Source organism: Mustela lutreola, chromosome 10 (genome assembly GCF_030435805.1).
Source record: "Mustela lutreola isolate mMusLut2 chromosome 10, mMusLut2.pri, whole genome shotgun sequence".
Lineage (NCBI taxonomy): Eukaryota > Metazoa > Chordata > Mammalia > Carnivora > Mustelidae > Mustela > Mustela lutreola.
The window spans coordinates 48,265,229-48,289,963 of NC_081299.1; the positions used below are offsets into that span (position 1 = coordinate 48,265,229).

Consider the following 24,735-nt stretch of genomic DNA (forward strand, 5'->3'; position numbering starts at 1 on the left):
TCTGAAAATAAATAAATTGAAAAAATTTTAAAAAAAGAGAGGTTAATTCTGGGCTATCTGCCATATGCTTTGCAACTTTGAACAAGTTACTTCTTCATTTGCAGAAATAAGAATATATGTGAGGATTAATTTATGTCCTGTATGTGAGGGGCCTGGAAGAGGAAAAATTCACACCAGCCTTCTTTCCTCATCATGGGTCCCTCTCACTTCTCCATTGTCCCTCCATTTTCACATTGCTCAGTGTTGTCATTCCCTTGGCTTCTTATCCCTTATAAAATACATGACATGATATATACTTTCACCCTAAAATATAATAAATGACTATTAAGTTCAATATTGAACTTTTATAAGAACATATTCATTTTAACAGGGAACCTAAAATCTAATGTCCAATGAATGAAATAACTATAAAATGAAACCTGGTTTGGTAAGGGAACCTGGTTTGGTTCCAGTAAGTGAAATTCAGCCTTACTAAACATCATTCCTCACAAAATGGAGCCAATGGATGATTCCAGGTTAGGGACATGAAAACACCAAGTAAACCTGAAACATCTTGTCCCAGGAAGTATAGAAGCATTTAAAAAACAGGAGAGGGGCGCCTGGGTGGCTCAGTGGGTTAAGCCGCTGCCTTCGGCTCAGGTCATGATCTCAGGGTCCTGGGATCGAGTCCCGCATCGGGCTCTCTGCTCAGCGGGGAGCCTGCTTCTCTCTCTCTCTCTCTGCCTGCCTCTCTATCTACTTGTGATTTCTCTCTGTCAAATAAATAAATAAAATCTTTAAGAAAAAAAAAAAACAGGAGAGGTGTGCAGAAAGGACACAGAGACAAACTTGAAGGGGTTCCACTGCCTGAGCTTAGGACAATTTGATGATTAAAATGAATAGTGTCTAGAATGGATTATATTATATTGAATAAAAATACATTTATGAATCCATATTTATACTTTAAAATATTAAAGGTAGGAATGGACAGAAGAGGAAAAACTCTTTTTAAAACACAGAATAGTGGGGCGCCTAGGGGCTTGGATGGTTAAGGTTTTGCCTTCAGCTCAGGTCATGATCTCCAGGTTCTGGGATAGAGCCCCACATCCAGGTCCCACCTCAGCAGGGTCTGCCTCTCTCTCTTCCTCTGCCTCTCCCCCTGCTTGTGCTCTCTCTGTCTCTCTTTCTCTCTCAGTGAATAAAATCTTTTAAAAAATAAAAATAAAATAAAAAAGTAAAAACAGAGTAGTGCCAACTAATGGATGTAAAAGGGATAACAGAAATAGAAAATCATATTCCACCATAGGAATAATTAATTCAGACAGTAACATGAATGCTAAAAACCCTGTTTGATAAAGTTTTGAGGAACCATATATCCACAGAGTCTCAAGATTATTTAGTAATTACAGTGGGGAAAAACATCTTTAAAATGGAGAAATCTGGTGGACACCATCCTATCTAAATGATAAAAATTAACCTTTTCCATAACTGGACAATCCAGTACGATGCTCCTACCAATATGATGCACTGAGCTCACAGCATCATCTCTGCTAAACATGATCATGCAATAAGTCTGATCATGAAGAAACAATCTGACAAATCTTGCTGGACTGAACTATTTAAAAATGTTGCATTCATGAAATACCACAATACATAAACACGCACACACCCAGATGGAGAACTGACCTACATTAGAGGAGACAAAAGAGACATGGTCATAAACACAAGGCATGATTCTTGATTCCTTGATTTGGGTTCCAGAGGGGGGAAAAAAAAGAATAAAAAACTGGGGACAGTTAGGTAAATTTAAAGAAGGATTGCATCAAATAATAATGTTAAATTTATAGTGAGTGCTGTGAAGTGTGTAAACCTGGTGATTCACAGACCTGTACCCCTGAGGATAAAAACATATGTTTATAAAAAATAAAAAATTTAAAAAAATAATGTTAAATTTAATTTTCCCAAGTTTGACCATTACATATGGTTATCTTAAGAGAGTGTCCTTATTCTTTTTTCTTTTTTTTTTTTTTTTTAAGATTTTATTTATTTATTTGAGGGAGAATGAGCAAGAGAGAGAATGAGAGAGGAGAAGGTCAGAGGGAGAAGTGGACAGGGAGTCCACTCCTGGGGAGAGAATTGTCCCCAGGGAGCCCGATGCGGGACTTGAACCTGGAAGTCCGGGATCATGACCTGAGCCGAAGGCAGTTGCTCAAGCAACTGAGCCACCCAGGCGCCTGAGAGTGTCCTTATTCTTAGAAGATAGATGCTGAAGTATTTAAGGGCAAAGGATAATTATTTTTGTTACTCTTAAAATATATATACGCAGAGAGAAAAAAAATGTGGCTAACTATAACCAAAAAAGAACTTTGTACATTAAATAAAATACACCGCAAAGAATAGGCCAGTTATTTATTAATAGGCCAGTTATTCTTCAGAAAAATCATGTGGAATTTATAAGGAGAATTATGTTTGAAGTAAAAGTTCAAGTTTACACTTGTTGTGAGCATAGCATAATGTAGAGAGTTGTTGAATCACTTGTACACCTGAAAGTAATGTAACATTTTGTGTAAATTGTACTTCAATGAAAAACAGATGTCAAAATCTCAAATATTTTTAAGGTCTCTGAAACATCTATTGTTGTCATTGGCCTTTAGTCAGCAGATTTCTAACAGGTAACAGTTAATTTCAGTCAACGAGATGTGATGGCTTCACTTGTTTCACAGTGTTGCACAAAAAGAATCTTGACTGCCTGAAAAAATATTTCAGTAACAGGGAAAATATAGACACAATAAATACTGAAGAATTGTACATGCTGTATTTTATTTTGCAATGATTATCTTTAAAAATTGGTTTTACCTCTACAAGGTAATTTTTGGAGGTGATGGGTATGTGTAGAACCTTGATTGTGATCATGGCTTCATAGGTATGTGGACATGTCCAAACTCACCAGTATGTTTCTGTTAAATGTGTGAAAAATTTTGTGTATCAATTATACTTCAATAAGAGTTAAAAAAGCCATTCCGATCTCCCCTTGGACAATTCTCTTTACATCTGAAAAGAGATTTTCTGAAGTATTCAAGTTATTTGTAGTATATGCTTGGGTATACCTCTTATGCATCAGTTTCCTCATCTAGAAAATAAAAAATATTACTACTTTGTCAGATTGTTAAGGACAAATGAAGTAGCACAGATGAAGCACTTAGAATAGTGAACAGCACCTAATAACTGCTCAACCCATTTTAGGTGGTGGTGGTGTTTATAGCCTCAGGATTGGATATCTTCGTAGTTATGAGTTGTGTTCATATAAAACATTATTAAAGTGTGAAGTTTCCTACTTTATTATTTTTTTAAATATGTTATGTTAGTCACCATACAATACATCTCTAGTTTTTGGTGTAGTGTTCCATGATTCATTGTTTATGTGTAACACCCAGTATTCCATGCGATATGTACCCTCCTTAATAACCACCACTAGGTTAATCCACCCACCCCCTTCTAAAACCCTGTTGGTTTTCTGGAGCCCATAGTCTCTCATGGTTCATTTCCCCCTCTGATTCCCCCCTCCTTCATTTTCCCCTTCCTTCTCCTAATGTTCTCCATGCTATTCCTTATGTTCCACACAAATAAGTGAAACCGTATGATAATTGACATTCTCTGCTTGACTTGTTTCCCTTAGCATGATCTCCTCCAGTTCTGTCCATGTTGATGCAAAAGTTGGGTATTCATCCTTTCTGATGGCTGAGTAATATTTCATTACATATACAGACCATATCGTCTTTATCCATTCATCTGTTGAAGGACATTTCAGCTCCTTCCACAGTTTGCCTATTGTGGACATTGCTGCTATGAATGTTGGAGTTCAGGTGGCCCGTCTTTTCACTACATCTATATCTTTGGGATAAATACCCAATAGTGCAATTGCTGGGTCATAGGGTAGCTCTATTTTTAACTTCTTGAGGAAACTCCATACTGTTTTCCAAAGTGGCTGTACTACCTTGCATTCTGACCAACAGTGTAAGAGGGTTCCCCTTTCTTCACAACCTCTCCAACATTTGTTGTTTCTTGCCCTGTCAAATTTTGCCATTCTAACTAGTGTAAGGTGGTATCTCAGTGTGGTTGGTTTTAATTTCCCTGATGGCTAATGATGATGAACATTTTTTCATGTGTCTGTTAGCCATTTGTATGTCTTCTTTGGAGAAATGTCTGTTCAGGTCTTCTAACCATTTTTTGACATGATTGTTTTTTGGGTGTTGAGTTTGAGAAGTTCTTTATAGATCTTGACTATCAGCCCTTTATCTGTAGTGTCATTTGTGAATATCTTCTCCCATTCCGTGGATTGCCTGTTTTGTTGATGTTTCCTTTGCTGTGCAGAAGCTTTTTATCTTGATCAAGTCCTAAAAGTTCATTTTTGCTTTTGTTTCCCTTGGCTTTGGAGATGTGTCTTAAAAGAAGCTGCTGTGGCCAATGTCAATGAGGTTACTGCCTATGTTCTCCTCTAGGACTTTGATGGATTCCTGTCTTCCACTGAGTTCTTTCATCATTTAGAGTCTGTTTTTGTCTATGGTATAAATCTCCTACTTTAATAAAATGTGCAGCTTCTCTCTTTTCCATATAAGGCTAAGCCCAGATCAGTTTTGTTGTTGTTGTTTTTACTTTATGTTTTTGTTTTGATTTTGCTATCTCTGGAAAATATTTCCAAATGCATTACATAGTATTTGTTTATTTAGTTAAGTAATTTCAAAAATTCCTGTAGCTGGATTTCTAGGTACTTCCTACAATGGCTCATATTAATAAACCCTTCACACATTTTTCCTGGCATTTTCTTCTTTGTTCTTAAGGCCCACTTATTGCTTATGGTTAGGTAGCCCCTCTCCTTCTGTCCTTGAATGCCCTGATAAATTTCTTCTATCATTTTCGTATTTTAAGATGTATTACATTCTATATAAGTTATGTGATATAATACGTGGAGAATGAGCAAGATACATTTCCTCTGGCAAACATCACTTTAATGTATTTTCAACTCGTACATGTGTAGAGGTTTCAGAATACTGTCTTTAACCACAGTGGTATCCAATATAGTTTTCTCAGGCTCTCATAAAATATAAGCAGTATTTCTCGCACAGTGGTCCATGTCTTCTTTAGAAATCATGCTCTTCTTATTTCCGTGAATCTTGTCTCAAGGACATGATTCTATCCACTTTCCATTTATATAAATTAAATCATTCATTTAAAAATATTAATTTTCAATACCCTTGGAGACAATAGAAGGTACCTTAGATAGTTATACTGTAAAGTTAGATTTTACTGGTTTTTTAGAGATACACATCCCTGGATTAAATGATTAGCCACTATGTGTCAGCATTTGGCCTTTATTTTTAAAATCTGCTTACATGGATTAGAAGGATTTTTGTACATAAAAAATAGGTCATCAATGGAATGATAAGCATAGATCATCTCTTTAACAGAGTGTAAAATGAAGACATGTCTTGTGATTCACTTAAACTGAAATATAAAGTATAGGATTTATAAGTTTCAGTGATACTTTAGATTGATTACACTTATCAGTACATTTTACTATATGTCTTTTTATTGCCTTTTTAAGTTTTTGAAAAAAATAGTACATACAACTTTTTATTTTTTTATCATCTGAGTTACTTAGGACAAAATAAAATAATTATGTCCAATTTTACTTCATGGAGGACTTTGGGATGAATTTAAGTATGCCTAATAAATAAAATGGTAATATTAATTTTAATTCAATAAATAGCTGAATAAACATCCCTTTCATCAGTTTAAATACAATTTATAGGGGCACCTTTAAGCATCTGGCTCATCATGATTTTGGCTTGAGTCGTGATCTCATGGGTTGGGGAAACCAGCCCAGTGCTGGGCTCCGCACTCAGTGGAGAGTCGGCTTGAGATTGTCTCTCTCCCTCTTCCTTTGCTCCTCCCCTGTCAAATAAGCAAATAAGTCTTTTTAAAAATATGATTTATAATATTACCCTGTGCTGTGATTTATCTTTTTTAACTTCTGTTTCCCAAGTACTCTAAGGAGGCCTCTGTTTAGGGATTTGACACCAAGTCCCCACATGAAATTATATCTGTGACTACAATCCCCTTCCATTTTGGAACTTTTTCAATGTAAGAAACAATGCCAACATTCTTCCTCTGTGACCGTTATAACTTTACAGTTATACTATTGCTGCAGTTAGAGATAATTTTCCATTGCTGACACTTAGAATGCTATACCATTCTAACTTTTTTTTTTTTTTTTTTTTTTTTTTTAGATTTTATTTATTTGACACAGAGAGAGATCACAGGTAGGCAGAGAGGCAGGAAGAGAAAGAGGGGAAAGCAGACTCTCTGCTGAACAGAAAGCCCAATGCGGGGCTTGATCCCAGGACCCTGAGATCATGTTCTGAGCTGAAGGCAGAGGCTTAACCCACTGAGTCCCCCAGGTGCCCCTATAATGCTTTACCATTCTAAATGATAGCATACCACGTCCACCCAGAAGATAATGTGATGTGATGCCCAGGCCTGCGACATTTGGGGATGCTATTGTGAATGGCCTTGACTGGTACATCACCTTTCCAGGAGAGCTCACATCCAGAGATTGATCAACATGGAGGCCTGTAGACTAAGTCACTTTCATCCAAACTTAGACAACCTGGAAGGGCCACTCTAGCTTCAGAGCTCCCCAGGAGCTGGTTGAAACTTTCATTAGGACTGCCCCACAGCCTGCTTTCTCCCTCTGTGCACTTCTGCTTCCCTTTCTTCTCCTCCACAGCTAATTCCCAAGACTGCTTCTTAATAAACCTCCTGCCTGCTAATCTCCATCTCAGAACCTACTGCCTGCAGTTTTTCTGCTTATAGCATACGTTTAAACTCCCTTGTACTATATAGATGTACATGCCCCAGTAACAGAGAGGGCTTCACCCTTAATTTGAACTTCTCCATCGAAATCTTCTCTTTGGGAAGCCAACCAGGTTAGTGATAACATTGCTCGGAAGCACTGAACTGAAAAACTGCATGAAAAGGCAGTTTTACTAAATGATATGAAAGTCTCTTGAACTTAAAGCTTGAACTATAAAAGCACCAGAAGCAAAATTCTTGGTGCCACCTACAATCTCCTTGTATCATTAGTTTCATAACAGGACTCAGTTCCTGGCCACTGTGAGGAATAGGTAAGTTGTTTCCTTTTATACAGGGGAAAGTAGCCTCCATTCTTGATCCTCGTCCTCCAATCTCTACCCGAATAGGCCCCCCAGCTGGAAGTATGTGTGGAGATAGATGAAGTCTGTCCCAACCCCATCACCTAAACGTTCAGATCCACTGAGCGGCCAAGTCAACGTTGTCCAAGATTTTCTCTTTATTAGAAAAGCCAAAGCTTGTGCCTGGCTGGTGTCTGGGGTTGGTCTTTACTCCTTACACCCAGAACAGTAGTTAGTAGAGCTAGGCACTAACCCCAACTGGGATCACAGGCCTAAGAAGTAGAAGCAATTTTAAAATGTCAATTTTTGTCATCATTTCTCTTCCCAAGAACTCTGACAAGGGCTTGTGAATCTTTTCCAGAACCTAGACACTACCATTCCAAACTCTCACTCAGGTTCTGAAAATTATCAATCTAGAAGTATCTGCTGTTACATGTAACTGCCTCTGGACCTTGATGCTGACTGGACATAACCCAAGTCCGCCATAGTTCTTGGAACTACATGGACTGCAGACCAGTCCTGGGGGTATCCTACAGAAAACCAAGTTAACCCCTATGATGGATCTTGCATCATTCTGGCTGCTTCTCTCTCTCTGTTGCTGAGATCCAGCCTATGTTGTAATTGTTTTTCCTCCTTCTTTCTTCCCTCCCTTTCTTTACCCCTTTTTCTTTCCTTCTGTCCCTAAAACATCTGTAGGACTTTTGTTTGAGGGACTACCCAAGGTACAGCTGCATCTAAATAATGCTGTAAGGATCTTGTGTGTTGGGGGCCCAATAGTTTGCTTCAGGAATCAGTGCATTGTTAATGAGGTCCACTTGGAATGTTTGCAGCTGGTTACTCTGCTGGAGTGGGTGCTGTGTCTGAATATCTAGATTGGTGGCTGTCCAGGCCAGAGTTTTCCTCTATCTGAGGTCCACTCTCAGCTATTTAGGGCATCTAGATATCAGTAGGGAAAACCTTCGACGTCTCCATCACTTGTAGGTGCAAAGTACAGATTTCCTCTTTACAAGTAGAGCCTATGACAGTTCTATTGGAGATACTTAATCAGGGATTCTCTTTTAGCATTTCTCCATCCACGTCTAGCCCAATTTAGAGTTTAAAATCTCATCCTGACCCGATATTTCTCTAAGAAAATGTATTTTTGAATTTTAATTAAATTTTGCTAATCTTTTATTTGTTTTATTTTAATTAGGTGATATTTGTTCACTTTGATGAAACTGGAAAATAAAAAAAGTCACCATGAATAACCACAGCTAATATTCTAATATATTTACTTTGTTTTAAAAAATGAGTTGAAACATAAGCATGCACACACACATCCCAAGATCTATACACAGTGTCCATAACAGCTAAAATGTACTGAGCAGTTATGTTCTGTTAAGCATTTTATATGCATTTGATCTTCACACCAACCATGTGAAATTATGAGAGAATTGTTTTTATTTTTGCCTGCAGGCATCCATCTCCCTCACCCTCCATCAACCACCCTGTAATTTCACCTTGGTACTAGTCCTGCAGAAGTATCTGGGGACCTGCTCTGTGTATGGCAAAGGGCTGAACACATATCCTATGACAATCCAGTTGGGCACCTTCTCTGGAACTTGAATCTTGAATAGACGACTGAGAAAAACTTAGCAACCATTTGATCATGTTCATCTAGGTGGTGTTCTCCTGAGAAGACTTCCATAGATTTGTTACCTGCCTCTGATGAGCAGCTTTGGGACCTGCTCTATCCCATGCTGGCTTCTTCAGATACTCCTTTGAATCTGTAAGATTTCTCATATCCTTGCAACAACATTGTTCTTTATAAAGTTGCCCAAGTTTGATTTCTCCCACTTCCCACCAAAAAATCCGTAACCAATGTAGAAATAGACAGAAATATATACAAGTATTATTCTATTTTGCAGAGACAAACTGAAGCTTACTGAAATGAACTGACTTGCTCAAGATCACGCAGGCAATAAGAAATCATCGGGTCTCCGTAACTCTAAAGTTTGTGCTTAATTCTAACCAACTCTCTTTTCAATCTCTTTCTGTACAGATACACAGATTGTGTGTGTGTGTGTGTGTGTGTGTTTGTGTATACTCTTCTATGTATTCTTCCAAATTAAGTTTTAACCATATTAAAAATTTAATCATTTTCATCCTACGGGTTGTTGTCTGATAATAAAATCACCAAAGAAACATTTTAATTACTGTAAAGTACAAAGAAGGTAAAACTTATGAATTATTTCAATACCCTGATATCATCAAAATTACTATTAATAGTTTGGTTTGTTTAGTTTCTCTACTCTTTCTCTCTCAGTGTATATATGTACACTCACATGGATACAAAAATAGGGATCCATACAAATACAGTATATATATAACAGAGGGAGAGAGCCATACTGTATATACAGATTTATTTCATCAATTTTTTCTTTTAGTATTATTCTTTAAGCCTTTTCCTGAGCAATTAAACTTCTTTCAAAATATTTTAATAGCTACAATATATTTTATTGTATGGATATACCATAATGTGTTTAATCACTCTTCTTTCAGACATTTAATGGCTGTTTCTTTTTTTACTTTGATAACTAGCACTGCAATCAACAATTTTGTTTGCATCTGATTATTTTCTTAGAATAGATTCTGGAAGTAGAAACTATTGGTTTAAACACTTTGAGGATTTTAAATATTCTTGATATATATTGTCAAAAATTTTTCAAAAGATTATTCCAATTTAAAACCCCACAACTAGTGTTTAAAAATCAGTTTCATTCAATGCTCCAAATATAGATGCCAACTTTTGGAAATGAATGTCAACAGTTGGAAAATGATAGACTATTTTGTATCAGGCACTTTAAAAATATATATATTTCTCTGATTATAAAATAATACAAACTAATTGCAGGATGAAAAATACAGATTACAGAAAATAATCCCTTTATCCATAAATAAAAATGACAGTCATTTAATGAACATTCCTTTGTCTTCTTGCAATGCACATATTAAATAAAATTTTGAGATCATATGGCTCATACTTTTAATACATGAATTTTCAATTTAATGTTATATATCATGATGAACTTATATTAAATATTCTCCAAAGCATTATTTTTATTAGTTGCCAAATATTCTATCTTATAAATTGGCTATAATGTAGTTAACCTTTCTGGTTTATTGTATGTACATTGATCAGCATATATAGAATTGCAATAGATAACATTGTTCATAACCTCTGACTACATTTCTGATTATTTCAATAGAATTTATGATCAGAAGTGGAATTACAGAATCATGGGTTTAAATAGCATGGATATTTTAAAGTTTCTTGATAAATATTGCAGAAAATTAGAAAAATCATTCTAAAAATGTTTGTTCCAGCTTTATATGAAAGAAAGTGTGCTTCACTCTTCTGAACATTATTTTTTTCATTGTTTTATTTCAATGATTCATGTTTTGCATTTTTCTAACCTTTTTATATTTGCTTGAATTATTTGTATTTCTTCTTCTTTGAATTCACTGATCATTTCCTTCACATATTTTTCTATTAGATCCAGTATCATGAAGACAACTGAACATCCTTCCCTGAGGATCTATTCTCTGCTTCTACAGAGCTTAGAAGGATAACTCATTTGACCCCCAGTTACTCTTCTTAAATATTCCTAGTAATTCACTTGTGACTCTTCCTGATAAGCATGTATGATTGTAGTAACTCATATTTCCAAAGACTATTCAATTCATAAAACTCTTACACATCCAGTATCAGTTTGTCCCTGTGAGGGAGACTGGGAAGGTTAGTGTCATTAGCATCACTGTAGAAATGTAGACCTTGGGTTCCACAGCACAAAGCAGTGGGGAGTAAAGTCAAGACTAAGACCAGGTCTTCAATTCCTAGATCTTTTCCTCTTCATTAAATTACTTTACTGATGTTGCTAGTGTCCAGAAATAGAAAATGACTCCACATGGGGTAAGAAAGTTCTGGAATAATGTTAAGAGACTTGATAGCAAATGCAAGGACTCTATTTTTAGAATGAGACTGATTTACATTTGATGGCTTTTAATTGCAGTCATCCATCAGTTTTAAACTTTAAATGTCTAAATATAAAGACGCGGCAATATAACTGAGCCAGCTGCATTTTTACACAGCGCATGAATTGATGAGTTTATGAATGAGTGAAGTGATGGAAATCAACAGCAAGATTAAGAATATCCCAACCCATTTCAACTGCCTAAGCCATACATCAGTACCTTGGAGAGCTTCCAACTTTAAGTCCCCCCGCCCCCCCTTCTCAAAAAAAGACAAAATCGGGAGCATTTTACATTGTTAAATTCCATGTTTTTTGAAAACTAAAAGATGATTTCATTTTCCATTTTCCTACCTGAAAATGGTCCTCCCTTTTACCCCATTTAAAATAAAATTGCCGGTGGCCCGTGGCTCGTGATCTCGTGAGAGCTTATTTAAAACAGCTTTATGGTAGTTTTCCCTCCTTAGCAAACACATTTCTTTCTGCAAATTAAAATGTCCTTTGCCAACGAACGCCCAGGAGATAATCAGCTCTCCCTATCGCGAGTGGTTTTTATTCTTGGGTGGGATCTATTTCTGAAGACATCATGGCAGCAGAGCGGGGGTCTCCTCAGGTGTAGCCAGGAGCTGCCCTACCTCGAGAAAGGAGGCGCGAAGATGCCTGAGCCCGTCCTACTTACGCTAGGAGCCCCGCTGCCTCTTCGCCCTTGGGGCTGCGCGAGCTTCAGCCTCTACAACGCTCGCCGCGCACGCGCGCTCCGCGCCCCCGCCCTCACCGCACCTGCCAGGTCACAAACCCCTTCCCACCCTCTCGCACTCCCTCCCGGAGGCTGTCTTGTCTCACATTGATTGGTCAAAGCCAAGAGGGTGCGTCCAATCAGCAATCCCTCCTGCGCAACCTATCCCCGCTCTTCCCGCCCCCTCCCGCCCCGCACGCCCCTCTCGGGCACCTACTTTCTTTGTGACTGGTGCGCGCTCTGGTCACTCAGTACGGCGGGGAGAGGTGTGCGGGAGTGGGCGGGAAGTGGGGGAGGAGAGGGAGCGGAGGGAGGGGAAGGAGGGGAGGGAGGGGAGGGAGGGGAGGGAGGGGAGGGAGGGGCGGAAGGGGGCGGGGCTCAGGTGCAGAGCCGCGCAGTCTGGCCAGACGGGGGAGGGGGCGAGCCGCGGAGCGGGGCGGAGCGGGGACGGGGGCGGTGGCGGTGGCGAGGAGGGGGTTACGCCGGCGACGTCGGCAGCGCGAGGCTCCGCGCGTGAGCCGCGCGGGCGCTGGGCCTGGCTACCAAGCTCTCCCGGCCGGCGCGCAGGTCGTCGACGCCGGCTCCTGGCGGAGCGCGGGGAGGAGGGAGGTGTCGGTGTCAGCGGCGTCGGAGACGGCGGCCCAGACCATGGAAGAGACGCAGCCGCTTTCGCAGTCGGAGCTGCCGCTGTGCGACAGCCTTATCATCTGGGTGAGTACGAGAGGTCGAGGGGGCCGAGGGGCCCAGGCGAGTTGCCCGGCGCCCCGGGTTCTCCGCAGGTGAGCCTGGGGAGTGAATCGCACCACCTGCGCCGCAGACTCGGCTCATTGCCCTCCGAGCCTCCCGTCGCCCTTGACCGTGAAAGTGCCACCTGCGGGTCTCGAGGCAGGTGTGTGTGTATGTTTGTGGGAGACGAAGGAGGGGTGAAGGGAGCTCTGGACGCAGAACGCTCCTCTTACTCCCCTGATCGTGCTTCTCACAGCTGTGGCTGGAGCCTAGTGTCCATCCCCTTTACTCCTTGCCGCCCTGTTTTCTCCCTCTGGGCCACCGACTCTCTTGCCTTCTGTCTGCTGAAGAGCCTTCCTATACGGATCTTTGTGCCACTCGGGAGCGAAGGCCCCCTCCGAAATTTCCCTCCTACCGGAACCACTTTGCTCTGCTTGGACGCAGGTGGCCAAGAGGTGGTTTTGGTTCCTGAATCATGAGAGCTCCTCCAGGATCCCAGGACATTTGATTTTGTAGAAGGCATTTAGAAGGGATATTTGCACATATTTCCTGTGTGCAGAAAAAGATATGTTGGGGTGGGGGGCTTATATTTCCCTTTTCTTGCTGCCTCCCCCCTTGAGTGGACAGCATTTTCTTTAAAGAAAGAGACTTGGCATTTTCGTTTGCACTTTGTGCGTGTTTAGGGTTGGGGTGTGTGTGTGTGCGTGTTTTAAGTAGACTCTGCGCCCAGGAAGGCTTGAACTTACAAACCTGAGATGAAGTCCTTGACACTTAACCCACTGAGCCACCCAGGCGCCCCTGTGCATGTTTAGTATTTCTAATTAATTTGTTTTCAGTTTGGACAGGCAGACTCTGTCTCCAGTGTTCCCCTGAGTAAAATGATGTCTCACCTTTTGGAGGTGCTCAGCCAGTAGTTTATTTATAAACCTTATCGGGCAAGGTTGATACTTAATGGTGTGTCCACAAGGTGTTTTTGATGGTGCCCATCCCCAAACTTGTTGTGTATGGAGGAGTGTGTATACACAATGGGATGTATACAGACTGGATCAGGAGGTAGTAATTTGTTGATGAGATTCCCTAGCAATCTCCTAATTTGAGTAATTCACAAGAATGAGAGAAATCAGAGAAGATTTCTGGCCCTGTATGAAGTCTACTGGAAATAACCGTAATTTAAAACAGTATAGAGGTAAATAGCTTTTGTTATAAGTGGAATACAAGTATATAGAATTTCTGAGTTAAAAGCAATTAGCTAACTGTTCATCTGTACTTTCATTTAAAATAAGTATTGGGATTTAGATGCTGTATTTTAAAACTGTCATGAAATGAGGCAACATTGCTTTTAATGAGGTGTTTTTGGCTAATTAAAGGGTGTATCCTAATCTGTTACTTTATTGCTTCAAACATCTGAGTTAAATAGTAAACTTAGTCTTTATGATGTCATTGACATATATGAGGTGGTGGGGAAGTATAGGATTTTCTTGAATTGTATCACAGTATTTTAAAATGTTATGTGACTGTTTCTATTCTTTGAACTAATATTTACTGAGTTCCTACTTTGGTCAGGGCACTAAGGAAGACAAATACTGAGAATAATCAAAGAAATTTCTATTTTTTTGCTGGAGTGGTAGAGCTGTATACTTTTACAATGAGAGGCAGTATTCCTTCAAAAACTACAAAACTGGTATAGATGACAGAGTGTAACAGGTTATTTGCTTCTCCAGTTCCCAGGCTGCTGAAGCACTGCAGAGAAGGTGGAATTATTGTGCAGCGTTGTTGCCTTTACGAATGCTGTTATAGTGAAGTCTTCCTGTTGGCATAACCATGCCCAGCCATATAAAGACTAAGAACAACCACACGGCTCCACCTGTTTCTCTTTGCAAACTTTTGTCAGTACCCTGTTTGAGCCCCCAACTTTTCTCCTCTCAGGAAAATGACCTCCTCCTTATCTTTGGCTCTTGCTCTAGATCCTGTCCCTTATACCTGTTCTAAAATGTTGCTTTATCATTTATTCTCTTTCTGTATTTACAGTTTCTTCCTCTCCTTTGGTTCCTTCCTCTCTACATGTAAGCTTACTCAAATCTTCCTTACCTTAAAGAGAAAGAACAAAGAGCCGTCACTTCCTTTTAAAACCACACAGGAGACTTTCCTGTGCAGTCAAATTATTTGAGTTTTTTAATACTCATCCTTTATACTTCTTGAACTGTCATTCACTCCTCAACCCACTGCACTTGAGTTCCTTTTTTCTAAGGCCTACACCTCCTGGATTTGACAAACTATGATATATTATCCTTATCTTACTTGATGCTTCCATTGTGAAATGATATTCTGCCTTAGTTTCTTCTGTCTGTTGGCTTCTCTTTACCTGTCCAGTTGATTCCCAGTGAACTTTGGTATCTTATTTTGTCTTTACCAGTCATTGCATTGTTGATGTCACTTCACTTCCCCAAGTTTTCCAAACTCTCCTGATGCCACACTCCCCATGCCTAATATGCTGCACTTTCTATTTCTTGAGGAAGTTAAGCCGTTTTTAATACATCAGGTTTTTCTTAACCTTTCTTTCCTCTGCCTAGAATATTCTCTTTCTAGTTCTTCTAGTGGCCGACTTCTTTTCATCATTTGGTTCTTGGATCTGTTGTCATCTTTCCTAATCAGTTAACAGTGATTGACCTGCCCTCCCCCCCCCCCGCCCCCACTCCTATCACTTTGTAACCTGTTACCCACTTTCTTTGTGTCTATAATATTTAACAGTTTCTGAAGTCCTCCTATTTGCTCCTTGGGGTCAGAGCCCTTGTATGACTGGTTTTCTGCTCTGTCCCCATGAACAAGAACTGGCTGGAATCTCCAATACAACATTGAATCAAAGTGGTGATAGTCAATATCCTGGTCTTGGTCCTGACCTCAGAGACTAGTATTTCACCATTAAGTAGGTTCTCGTTGATACCTGAGGTGAACTTCTAACTGTATTATAGAGGATTGATGGATTTCAGCAGTAGAAATTTCAGTAGAAATCAGGGGAAATGAATTTCTAAACATAGGGAAGAACCCCTGGCAGTAATGTAAATGGTCTCCTTTGGCAGTAGATCAAAAGAGTTAGTGGAAGACACACATCTTGTCATGATACCTCTCATCTCTTAATGTGTTCCCTACCATACTGAGTGATGTTACATGTTGAGGGGAACTAGTAGGAGATAAAAGATTAAAAATTTATGATGGGGCTAAATCATGGAGATGAGAAGATAGTTGGTAATGGACTGTGTTCTTTCAGCACCAGACGGTGTTCTGGGACAGAACAATCAACATTAACAATTTGAGAACTCATAAAGAAAAGCTGGTTAGGAAAGAGGTGCCTCTTTTGGCAATTAAGTTATATTTTATAATTTGGAACTCATCTTAAAATAATTTTCTTAAAAATGTTATACTGCTACTTAGCAAAAAACTTAGGGCTGAAGGATAAATTTGGGCACCATTTACAAGGTAGAGGGAGTATATGAGAGTTTTAAATATTCATATGAAGAAAAATTTAATTCTGCCTCTCAGCTCGGTGACTTTTGGAAATTTAAAATTTTTGGACTTTGATTTCACCAATAAAATTAGAGTTGAACCATATTTGTTTTAATGGTTTTCTCAGTTCTTATTTTCTTTGACTTTGACAGGCAGGTAAAAGAAAAACTCGTGCCAAATATATGCCCAGATTAACAAAAAATATTGAGGGGCGCCTGGGTGGCTCAGTGGTTTGGGCTGCTGCCTTCGGCTCGGGTCATGATCTCAGGGTCCTGGGATCGAGCCCTGCATCAGGCTCCCTGCTCCACAGGAGACCTGCTTCCCTCTCTCTCTCTCTCTCTCTCTCTCTGCCTGCCTCTCTGCCTACTTGTGATCTCTGTCTGTCAAATAAATAAATAAAATCTTTAAAAACAAACAAACAAACAAAAAATATTGAAGGCTGAATCATTTTTATGAAAACCATGAAACTCAAAACAGTAATCTTTTTCTGGAAATGAGCATGTAGAGGAAGAGAATATGAGAATAGAGCTTACCCAAAGTTCAGTTTTCATTGGCTGTCAGTTGTGAAAATCCGCCCTTTCCCCTTGATCTTGGTGACATTTACATTGAAGCAATTCAGGGACAACATTTCCACAGTTCTGATTATTTGCTTTATTTATAGATAAAGAAGAAACTAAGATGGTTATTTGCCAGAACACTGTGGTTACTGAGGAAGCTCTGTCTGTCCCTTTTGGGCCACTCACTAAAAAGACTTTGGCTTCTTCACTTCTACAAAGAATATTGTGAAAGGAGATGTTTTTCCTTTGCCCTCTGTTTTGGCCTCCTTACCCATACCAAACTTTTTAATTTATTCACTCTTCTTAGTTATAAAGCCTTTATATTTGGCCAAATAATTCATAATCTATGTTATCTAGTTTACTTTGCAACTAGTTAAAGAACTTTCAAGAGACACTTTGATTTCTGTGTTTGTAGGAAGGAAAAATTAATCTTAATTGACATGGTGGGCGACAAGACAACTACTTAGTATATGTACATTTTTACATATTTCTTTACTACTTAATATTCTGTGCTTCTAAAATTATCCTTTTTAGATAACTTATATACATTTTGTAAAAAGTCAGTGAAGGAAACGGTCAGTTGGAAGGGTTGAAAAGTAGGAGCCACAGTTTACCTGAAAATATGTGATTGTCTTCTTTTTAAAGATCCCCTGGGGTTTTTCTTCCCTGTACATCCATTTCATTACAAAATCCAGGTTATTTTATATTTTAAATTCCATCAATTCATTCTGTCCTTTTAGTTAGCATTACCTTAATTATCTCTTAAGCCGTCCATTTTATCAACAAGACCATTGCAGGAATCTTCTATCAGACTCAGGTGTAAAATTACTCCCTTCCTTTCTCTGTGTCACTATTGCTGCTATTCAAAATATGTTAAAGGTGTCACTTTCTTCCTTACTACTCTTCAGTGATTCATCATCACCCAGAGTGACGGTTCTAAAAACCGGCGTGCACAAGAATCACTTAGGGATTTTCTGACTTAATATGTCTAGGGATTCTCATACGTATTGTTCTTCGACTCCAAACTTTGAGAAACCCTGAATCATAGTTAATTGCTAACAGCTGTTGAGCTTGCACCGTGTGCTAGGTGCTGATCTAAGTTTGCTTTGTTTGCTAACTCGTTTAATTCTCACCACCATCTTTTGAGGTAGAAACTATTCTCTTTCCTATTATAAGGATGATACCATCAAGGGTAAGTCCAGGCTTGTCATAGCCCTCCAGAGTCCTGACCCATATCTGTTTTCTTACCCCTCCTTGGTTGTCACCCCTTCTCTTTCCTCTTTGCACTGGAAATCCAGTAATACCAAACTGTATGTTGCCTAAAAATACCATTTATTTTCATATATTTGCACTCTTACAATGTTTCTATTTCCTGAAGCTTCCTTGTCTTGGCCCTTTCTTTACTCAAGACCTTCTGTTCAGGCATCATCCCTAAGAAGTCTTTCCTAAATACAGCCCTAATTGAATTAGTTAACCCCCATCTATTTCAGAATAATTTGTGCATACTGTGTCATGAGACTGGGAATGGCATTTTCTAGAAATAATTTATGTCTTTTTCTCCTCTCCTCTTAACTCCTGACTGAAACTGCTTGAGGGTAGAAAACTGGTGATTTTCCTTTGTAACCCCATCATATATTACAGTGCCCACGAGAGTAGGAGCTCAGTAAACTATCTTTGTGTGTATACTTTGAAAGTGACTGTGTCTAGATTTGTCTGTGTCACCCTTTCATGTTGTATTGGCATAATGGAGATAAATTTATAGAATCTCAATCACTAAATGTGAATCATGGGGAGAGAATTGTATCAGATTAAGATTAAGACAGTTAAGTGGTGAACTAAAGAACAATGATTGAATAGTAAAGGAGATGAATATGTGTAGGAAAAGAGAGTCATAATGTATTTAATTTAAGATCATAATGGGTTCAGGTGAGATTTCTAGGAAGTATATGAACCATTGTAGCTCTGTTGTAATTTGCTTTTCAGAAATTCTTCTGTCTTGTATTTGCTTATTAGAAAAATTCTTCTGTCTTGTATTTGCTTATTGCTTTCTCTCTCTCTCACTCTCTAAAGATTTATTTATTTGAGAGGGGAAAGGCAGAAGGAGAGGGAGAGAGAGCCATAGCAGATACTGCACTGAGTGTGGAGCCTGATACAGGGCTTGATCTCACAACCCAGACAGAGATCACGACCTGAGCCAAAAACCAAGAGTCACACACCTAACTGACTGTGCCACGCAGGCACCCCCACTTCTCTTTTTAGCATGAACATGAATGTTTAACATAGAGATTTGAAAAGAGTAGTATCTAAAACCGAAGTGGATAGAAACAACTTGATGTGATGGGTGGGCTCTGGACCGTTCATGCTTTGAGACTAATTGTTGGATGGCAGGCTAAGGCCCTGCCTTATTTCAGAGCTTAGTGGTCAATTACATAGTTTTAGACTTGACATTTCTAGCCTTTGTTGTCCTACCACATGATGTGAGTGAAGTTTTAATTTGAAATAATAGGTTTTCCTAAAGCTCTTTTTGATGTTATTCTCCTAAAAATGAACACAGTGCTGTCTGTCTTAAGAGCATTACATGCAGCTTTCAGAAATTCTGGAATACTTCATACACTGCATCAATGTATTTAAATATTTTAGGTATGATTATTCATGATTTTATGAATTGTTAAGTGTTTATTTTTATAAAAATATTACATAGCCATAGAAACTTATTAATATAGTTTCATTTGTTAGGAACAATCTGAATTTAAACAAAACAGGACAATTTTTAGCTCGGTCATGTTCATTTATGTATATATATGTTTGGGAGGGTTGGTAACACTACCCTGTAAGTGTAAAGAGGCAGTGAAGTAATTTGCTCTATGTCATTTTAGCTGCAGACATTCAATACTGCTGCACCTTGTCAAGATGTCAAACAGCTGACTAATGGAGTTGCCATGGCACAAGTTCTTCATCAAATGTAAGTGGTGGTCTAGACTGATTCTGAAAGAATTGTAAACCCAACACCGAGGAAGAAAGCTTAGACTCACATTCTAAAAGTCACTGAAACTGTATCCTACAAAGTCCTGAGAGCCATATGGTACCAACGCACTATTGCATCTGGGGAACAAAAAAGTTTACAACCTGATTATTTCTTGCTTATTCACAGAGGTCCATCTTAACTAAATGAGCAAACAAGATTCTTATCTATTTAAGAGATTTTAATTTTAAACTTGTTCTGTTCACAGACACGTTATAGTGTGTATATATATATAGTGTGTATATAGTTTAAATGAATGGTATAATTGCTTTTAATTTTTTCCAGTTGTATTACTGTTATTGGAAGCTGTCAGTGTGTGAAGATTATTATTTTAGAGATAACTGAAATATAAATACTGGATTTGGAAAATATTAAATTTTAAAATCTATACTTGAATTAAAAGTAGAACTTCTATAACTCTACTACTAATAAAATGAGGTATAAAAGAAATTTGAAGTCACAAATATTGAGGAATCTTAACTAATAATTCTGTTTGGGTTAGACCCATTAGGTTTAATTAATAGTATCAAAAGCTCTTAAGTCCATTATTTCCCAATTTTTGCCAAACGTTGTGCAAGGATTACGATTATAACATCTGCAATATGAGCTCTACACCTTGTAGGAACAAATGGAGCCAATTTATTAATTGATAGTCATATTGATTTTGTACTTGCTTATTCTTATAATAATCCTTCAATGAGACAAGAATCCTACCTCTGTCACTTGTTTCATAGCCAGAGATTGTTTATTTAATTATTGCCATCATTTTGTCAAGGTTTGTTGTGATTGACGTTGAAAACCCTGTAGGTGGATTTGCCAAAATTCCTTCTCACCCTCAGAAAAACAACTTAAAATGTCAAAATTCTAGTTACTTGGCATCTTCAACATGATGTAATTTAAATAGATTTTTTGGTTAACTCAAGATTAACACGTTAAGAGACAAACTTAACATGTTAACATTTTTTCGGTAGTCATTCTAAAGTATGCCTTCTTCCTCTGTTTTCTTAAAAATGGTTCTTAAACATTTTTTAATTTATACCCTGATTAGTTTCAAAGTGATTTCATTGGTCAGAAGGAAGCCGTTAGAATGTCCACCTTGCCTTTTCTCATTGCAGTAAGTTGTGGGTTTTGGTGTAGATGCAGCTACATTGTGGTTGGTATAGACTGTAAGGCTGGTATGCATTCTTTGATTCAACAGTGTTATCCAAAGCTCTTATTTATATGTGTTGTGGTGGCTCTGATAGCTTTTCTACTGTAACATAATGGAAGAGACTTGTTTTTGCCAAGATGTGATACAGTGGCTCTTTGACTCCCTATACTGTACCTGATGAGTAGGGCCAATTCAAATTTAAAGTCTACCCTTTATCACCAACTCATTTTCCATAATCTGGTGGATTCTACAGTCACTGCTGATCCTCTGTCTCTCGGATTTTCCTCTTATTTGTTTTCTTTTTTGTCTCTTACTGTCTACCTATACTTCTCTCTAAAAATAATATAATAGTCAACCCATTATAAAGCTCTCTTTTTTCATAAAACATAAGACTGGCCTAAAATTGATCGAAACCTCTTTTTTTGCTTTGTTTGGCTGTTTTTGCATGTACTTAGCTGTCTAAGCTTCCTTGTCATTTAAGGAATATTTAAAATTTATTTTCTTTTTCAGTTCCTTTCTTGTTTTGTTCCTTTCCAGAAGTCTGGATTTGGATAGTGAAACTTGGAAGCATACATTTTTTCCTAGTTGGATCAGTCTCTCATATTCCTCCTAAAAGGGCTCATTTTACCATATTTCTTTGAACACTTCAAGCACTTTGTATATGTTACAGTTTATTTACTGCATTGATTGCTACTGTGACTCGTATCAAATCACATTAAAGTTGTTACTGAAGATGAGAAGGGAAATTTTGCTTTCTAAGGAAGTAGCAGGATTAAATGAATAATTCTTTTATTATTCACCTGAGGCAGGTATGCTAAAGAATAAGGTCATAAAATCAATGCCCGGGACGCCCAGGTGGCACATTTGGTTACATGTCTGACTCTTGATTTCGGCTCAGGTCCTGATCTCAGGGCCATAAGATCCAGCGCCACATTAGCGTCCGCACTCAGCATGGAGTCTGTTTAAGATTCTCTCTCCCTCTCCTTCTGACCCCCTCCCCCCTTGCTGGCTCACTCCCCCACAAAAAGAAATCTTTAAAAAAAGAAATTCAGTGCCCAAACTGTGTAACTTAGACATGGGAACCATGGGCTTATCGTTAGGGTTCTACAAGTCCTTAATTATTATCTCTGGTCTGAATACATAATCTGTGTATATCTCTTTTTAAAATATATGTAGATCTTTAAAAAGCACAAGAGGAAAAACTGTAACTACAACTGCATTCATTTCCTAGGGTTTGCATTAACAAAGTGCCACAGAGTAGGTGACTTAAAGCAACAAAAATTTCTTCTCTCATAATTCTGGAGGCTAGAAATCCTAAATCAAGATATTGGCTGGGCCTTCTTCTCTTCAAAGCCTGTAGGGTAGGATCATTCCTTCTTCCAGCTTCTGGGTACCCCCACCCGAGCAAAGCTGTAATCTCTGTCTCTTCTCCATGTGTCTGTCTTCCCTCTCTGTCTGTATGTCCTCTCCTCTTCTTAGAAGGACACCAGTCATATTGGATTAGGGCCTACCCCTAATTTAGTTTGACCTCATCTTAATTTGATTATGTCTGCAGTGACCCTATTTCCAAATAAGGTCACATTCACAGGTGTCAGGGGTTAGGAGATGAGCATATCTTTTTGGAGACACAATTCAACCCACTAGAACTATAAATATTATAGCATGTGACTTCCCCTAAAAGGCTTAATTTGGCCACTTTAAACTATAGATAGCTTCTCTGCTTGTTTCTTTTGCCTTTGACTAGACATTTTTGCTAGAGGAAAAAGAGTGAGACAAGAATATAGAAACCCAGAGCCCTCAAGTACCATGTACTTGTTTGTTCATTCATTTATTCAGCACATATTTGAGCATTTGAAATGATAAATCCTGATAGCCAACATCTGAGTATTTATTAAACTATAAAACATTGTTATATACCCTATACATATGTTATTTCATTTAGTTCTTACTGTTCTGTGAGGTACTCAGATATTCTTCAGTCTATACATGAAGTGGAGGTTAAAGTCAAAGAATAAGGTAATTATCTGAAACCCTGGATTTGCATAGCTTTGGCCTGACTTTAACACCAGTGCTTGGATTCAGCTGTAATCATTGAAATCTGGTATCTTGAACCTCTCCTGATAGATTTTTACCTTGAGGTCTTAATACATAAAAGTCCAGTTGCACATGCATCTGTACAGATCACAGTCTGATATGTTAAGCAAGTAAACCTTTTGATTATTCAAGAAGGAAAGTGTCAGGGTATCTGTTGAAGCAAAACAACTATGTTGTGTATCGTAACCCACAGGTGTTAATTACTGTCTGTATTTAGTTGGTTAAACTGTTGAGGACAAATACCATCATGGAGTTAAAAAATAATTTTTATATTGATTCTTAGTTGTTTTTTATAAAACAGTTTATCCATATTTTGCTTTCTCAGTCTTATGTCCCCTTATTGGGTGTCCCTTGAGTTTCACTGAAGTTCTGGGAAATATGAGAAAAGGAGCTAAATGTTAGGGCCAAGAGTCTAGTTAAGATATGTAGATGTGTCAGTACAAAAAAGCAAAAGAAGGGTATGTCCAGAGAGTTATGAAGTTGCATATGAAGTTTAATCTTGCTCAATTGCTTACTCAGATCAAACATCCAAATATTTGTTTAGAGTATGTATGATCTATTAGCACAGTTCACTCTAGCCAAATGTTATTCTTTAAAACCTAAGCAATCAGTATAGCAATTCTTTGTCTTGCCATTCCATATTAATATGACTTAACTTTACAAGTTTAAAACCAAATTTGTCCTTGTAGATTTCTCATTACACTTATTCTACTCAATTACAATCAAATAGATTTATTTTGGACTTTGCCATGTACTAGTATCACTTTAGGAAAATCACTTATCTTTTCTCATCTTGTTCCCTGAAGAGTCAGTTTGAGGATAATCATAATCAATCCTTTGCCACTTACTATGATATTGAAATGTTGCACTATGGAAAAGCAGCAAGCACAGTGCTTGATACAGAGTAGGCACATTAAAAATGTTAGTTTTCTTCTTTTTTTCCCCCTTGAGGATGGGGACTTTTACATCTGCCTGCCATCAGAGTATCTAATATGACATACTTAGTAAATGTTTATTAAATTGAAAATGTTAATGAATTAAGTAATTTATTATGAGAAATCAAAAGAAATCCTTAGGAATCACTAAAAATTCAGTGGATTCATTTAAATAATATTTACTATTCTTATTAAGGGGAGGCTTTAGGATATAAAATATTGTTATAACATAATATTTATTTAATTTAGTAGTTTCTATGTAACAAAAACATTTTAATGTTTTCCTTTTGTATTTTTGTTTCAGTGATGTAGCTTGGTTCAATGAATCTTGGTTAAGCCGAATTAAAGAGGATATTGGTGACAACTGGAGAATAAAGGTATGCAGAATAAGTAGTAGAAGCATTTAATCCAAACAGTGATTTTAAAATTAACACTAAGATCAATTAAATCTTTTTTAATAAATTAACCTAAGGGTGCATTTTATTGTGTACAGTTTGAGTTTGACACATGTATATTCCTATGTAACTAGCATTGTAATTAGATGTGGAACATTTCCATTAACCCAAAACATGCACTTATATGCATCTTTCCAGTTAATCCCCACTCCTCGCTTGGCCCATGAATCTGCTTTCTGTCACTGTAGATTTCTAGAGTTCCATATAAATGGAATCAGACGGTATATATTCTTTACTGTTCTTTGTGTCTGGCATTTTTCAGTCACTGATGTTTTTGAGACTCATCCATGTTGCCTGTGTTAGGAATTCTTTCCTTTTTCTTTTTTCCCCTGAGTAGTGTTTTAGTACATCGATACACC

General features: G+C 38.0%; 1 protein-coding gene and 1 long non-coding RNA gene across 6 annotated transcripts in view; one reads left to right on the top strand and one right to left on the bottom strand.

The window, feature by feature from the left end:
• Positions 1-12,397, bottom strand: part of LOC131809790 (uncharacterized) — a 41,158-nt gene extending 28,761 nt beyond the window's left edge. For 2 of the 4 annotated variants that reach the window (XR_009345298.1, XR_009345299.1), the window contains exons 1-2: positions 11,880-12,004; positions 5,795-5,931 (exon numbers count right to left, since the gene is read on the bottom strand). This is a non-coding gene — a long non-coding RNA (uncharacterized LOC131809790). Of the gene's footprint in view, positions 1-5,794; positions 5,932-11,835; positions 12,006-12,153 lie in introns of those variants that run through there. The other 2 variants (XR_009345301.1, XR_009345300.1) reach the window with 2 other exon arrangements.
• The window catches only part of HOOK1 (hook microtubule tethering protein 1), a 78,769-nt gene continuing 66,075 nt past the window's right edge, over positions 12,042-24,735 (top strand). Inside the window, exons 1-4 of one of the 2 annotated variants that reach the window (XM_059137201.1) lie at positions 12,042-12,202; positions 12,504-12,647; positions 19,597-19,682; positions 24,226-24,298. In XM_059137201.1, coding sequence (XP_058993184.1) covers positions 12,585-12,647; positions 19,597-19,682; positions 24,226-24,298 — 222 coding nt within the window. In that variant the 5' untranslated portion in view covers positions 12,042-12,202; positions 12,504-12,584. Of the gene's footprint in view, positions 12,203-12,367; positions 12,648-19,596; positions 19,683-24,225; positions 24,299-24,735 lie in introns of those variants that run through there. The other variant, XM_059137200.1, reaches the window with a different exon arrangement.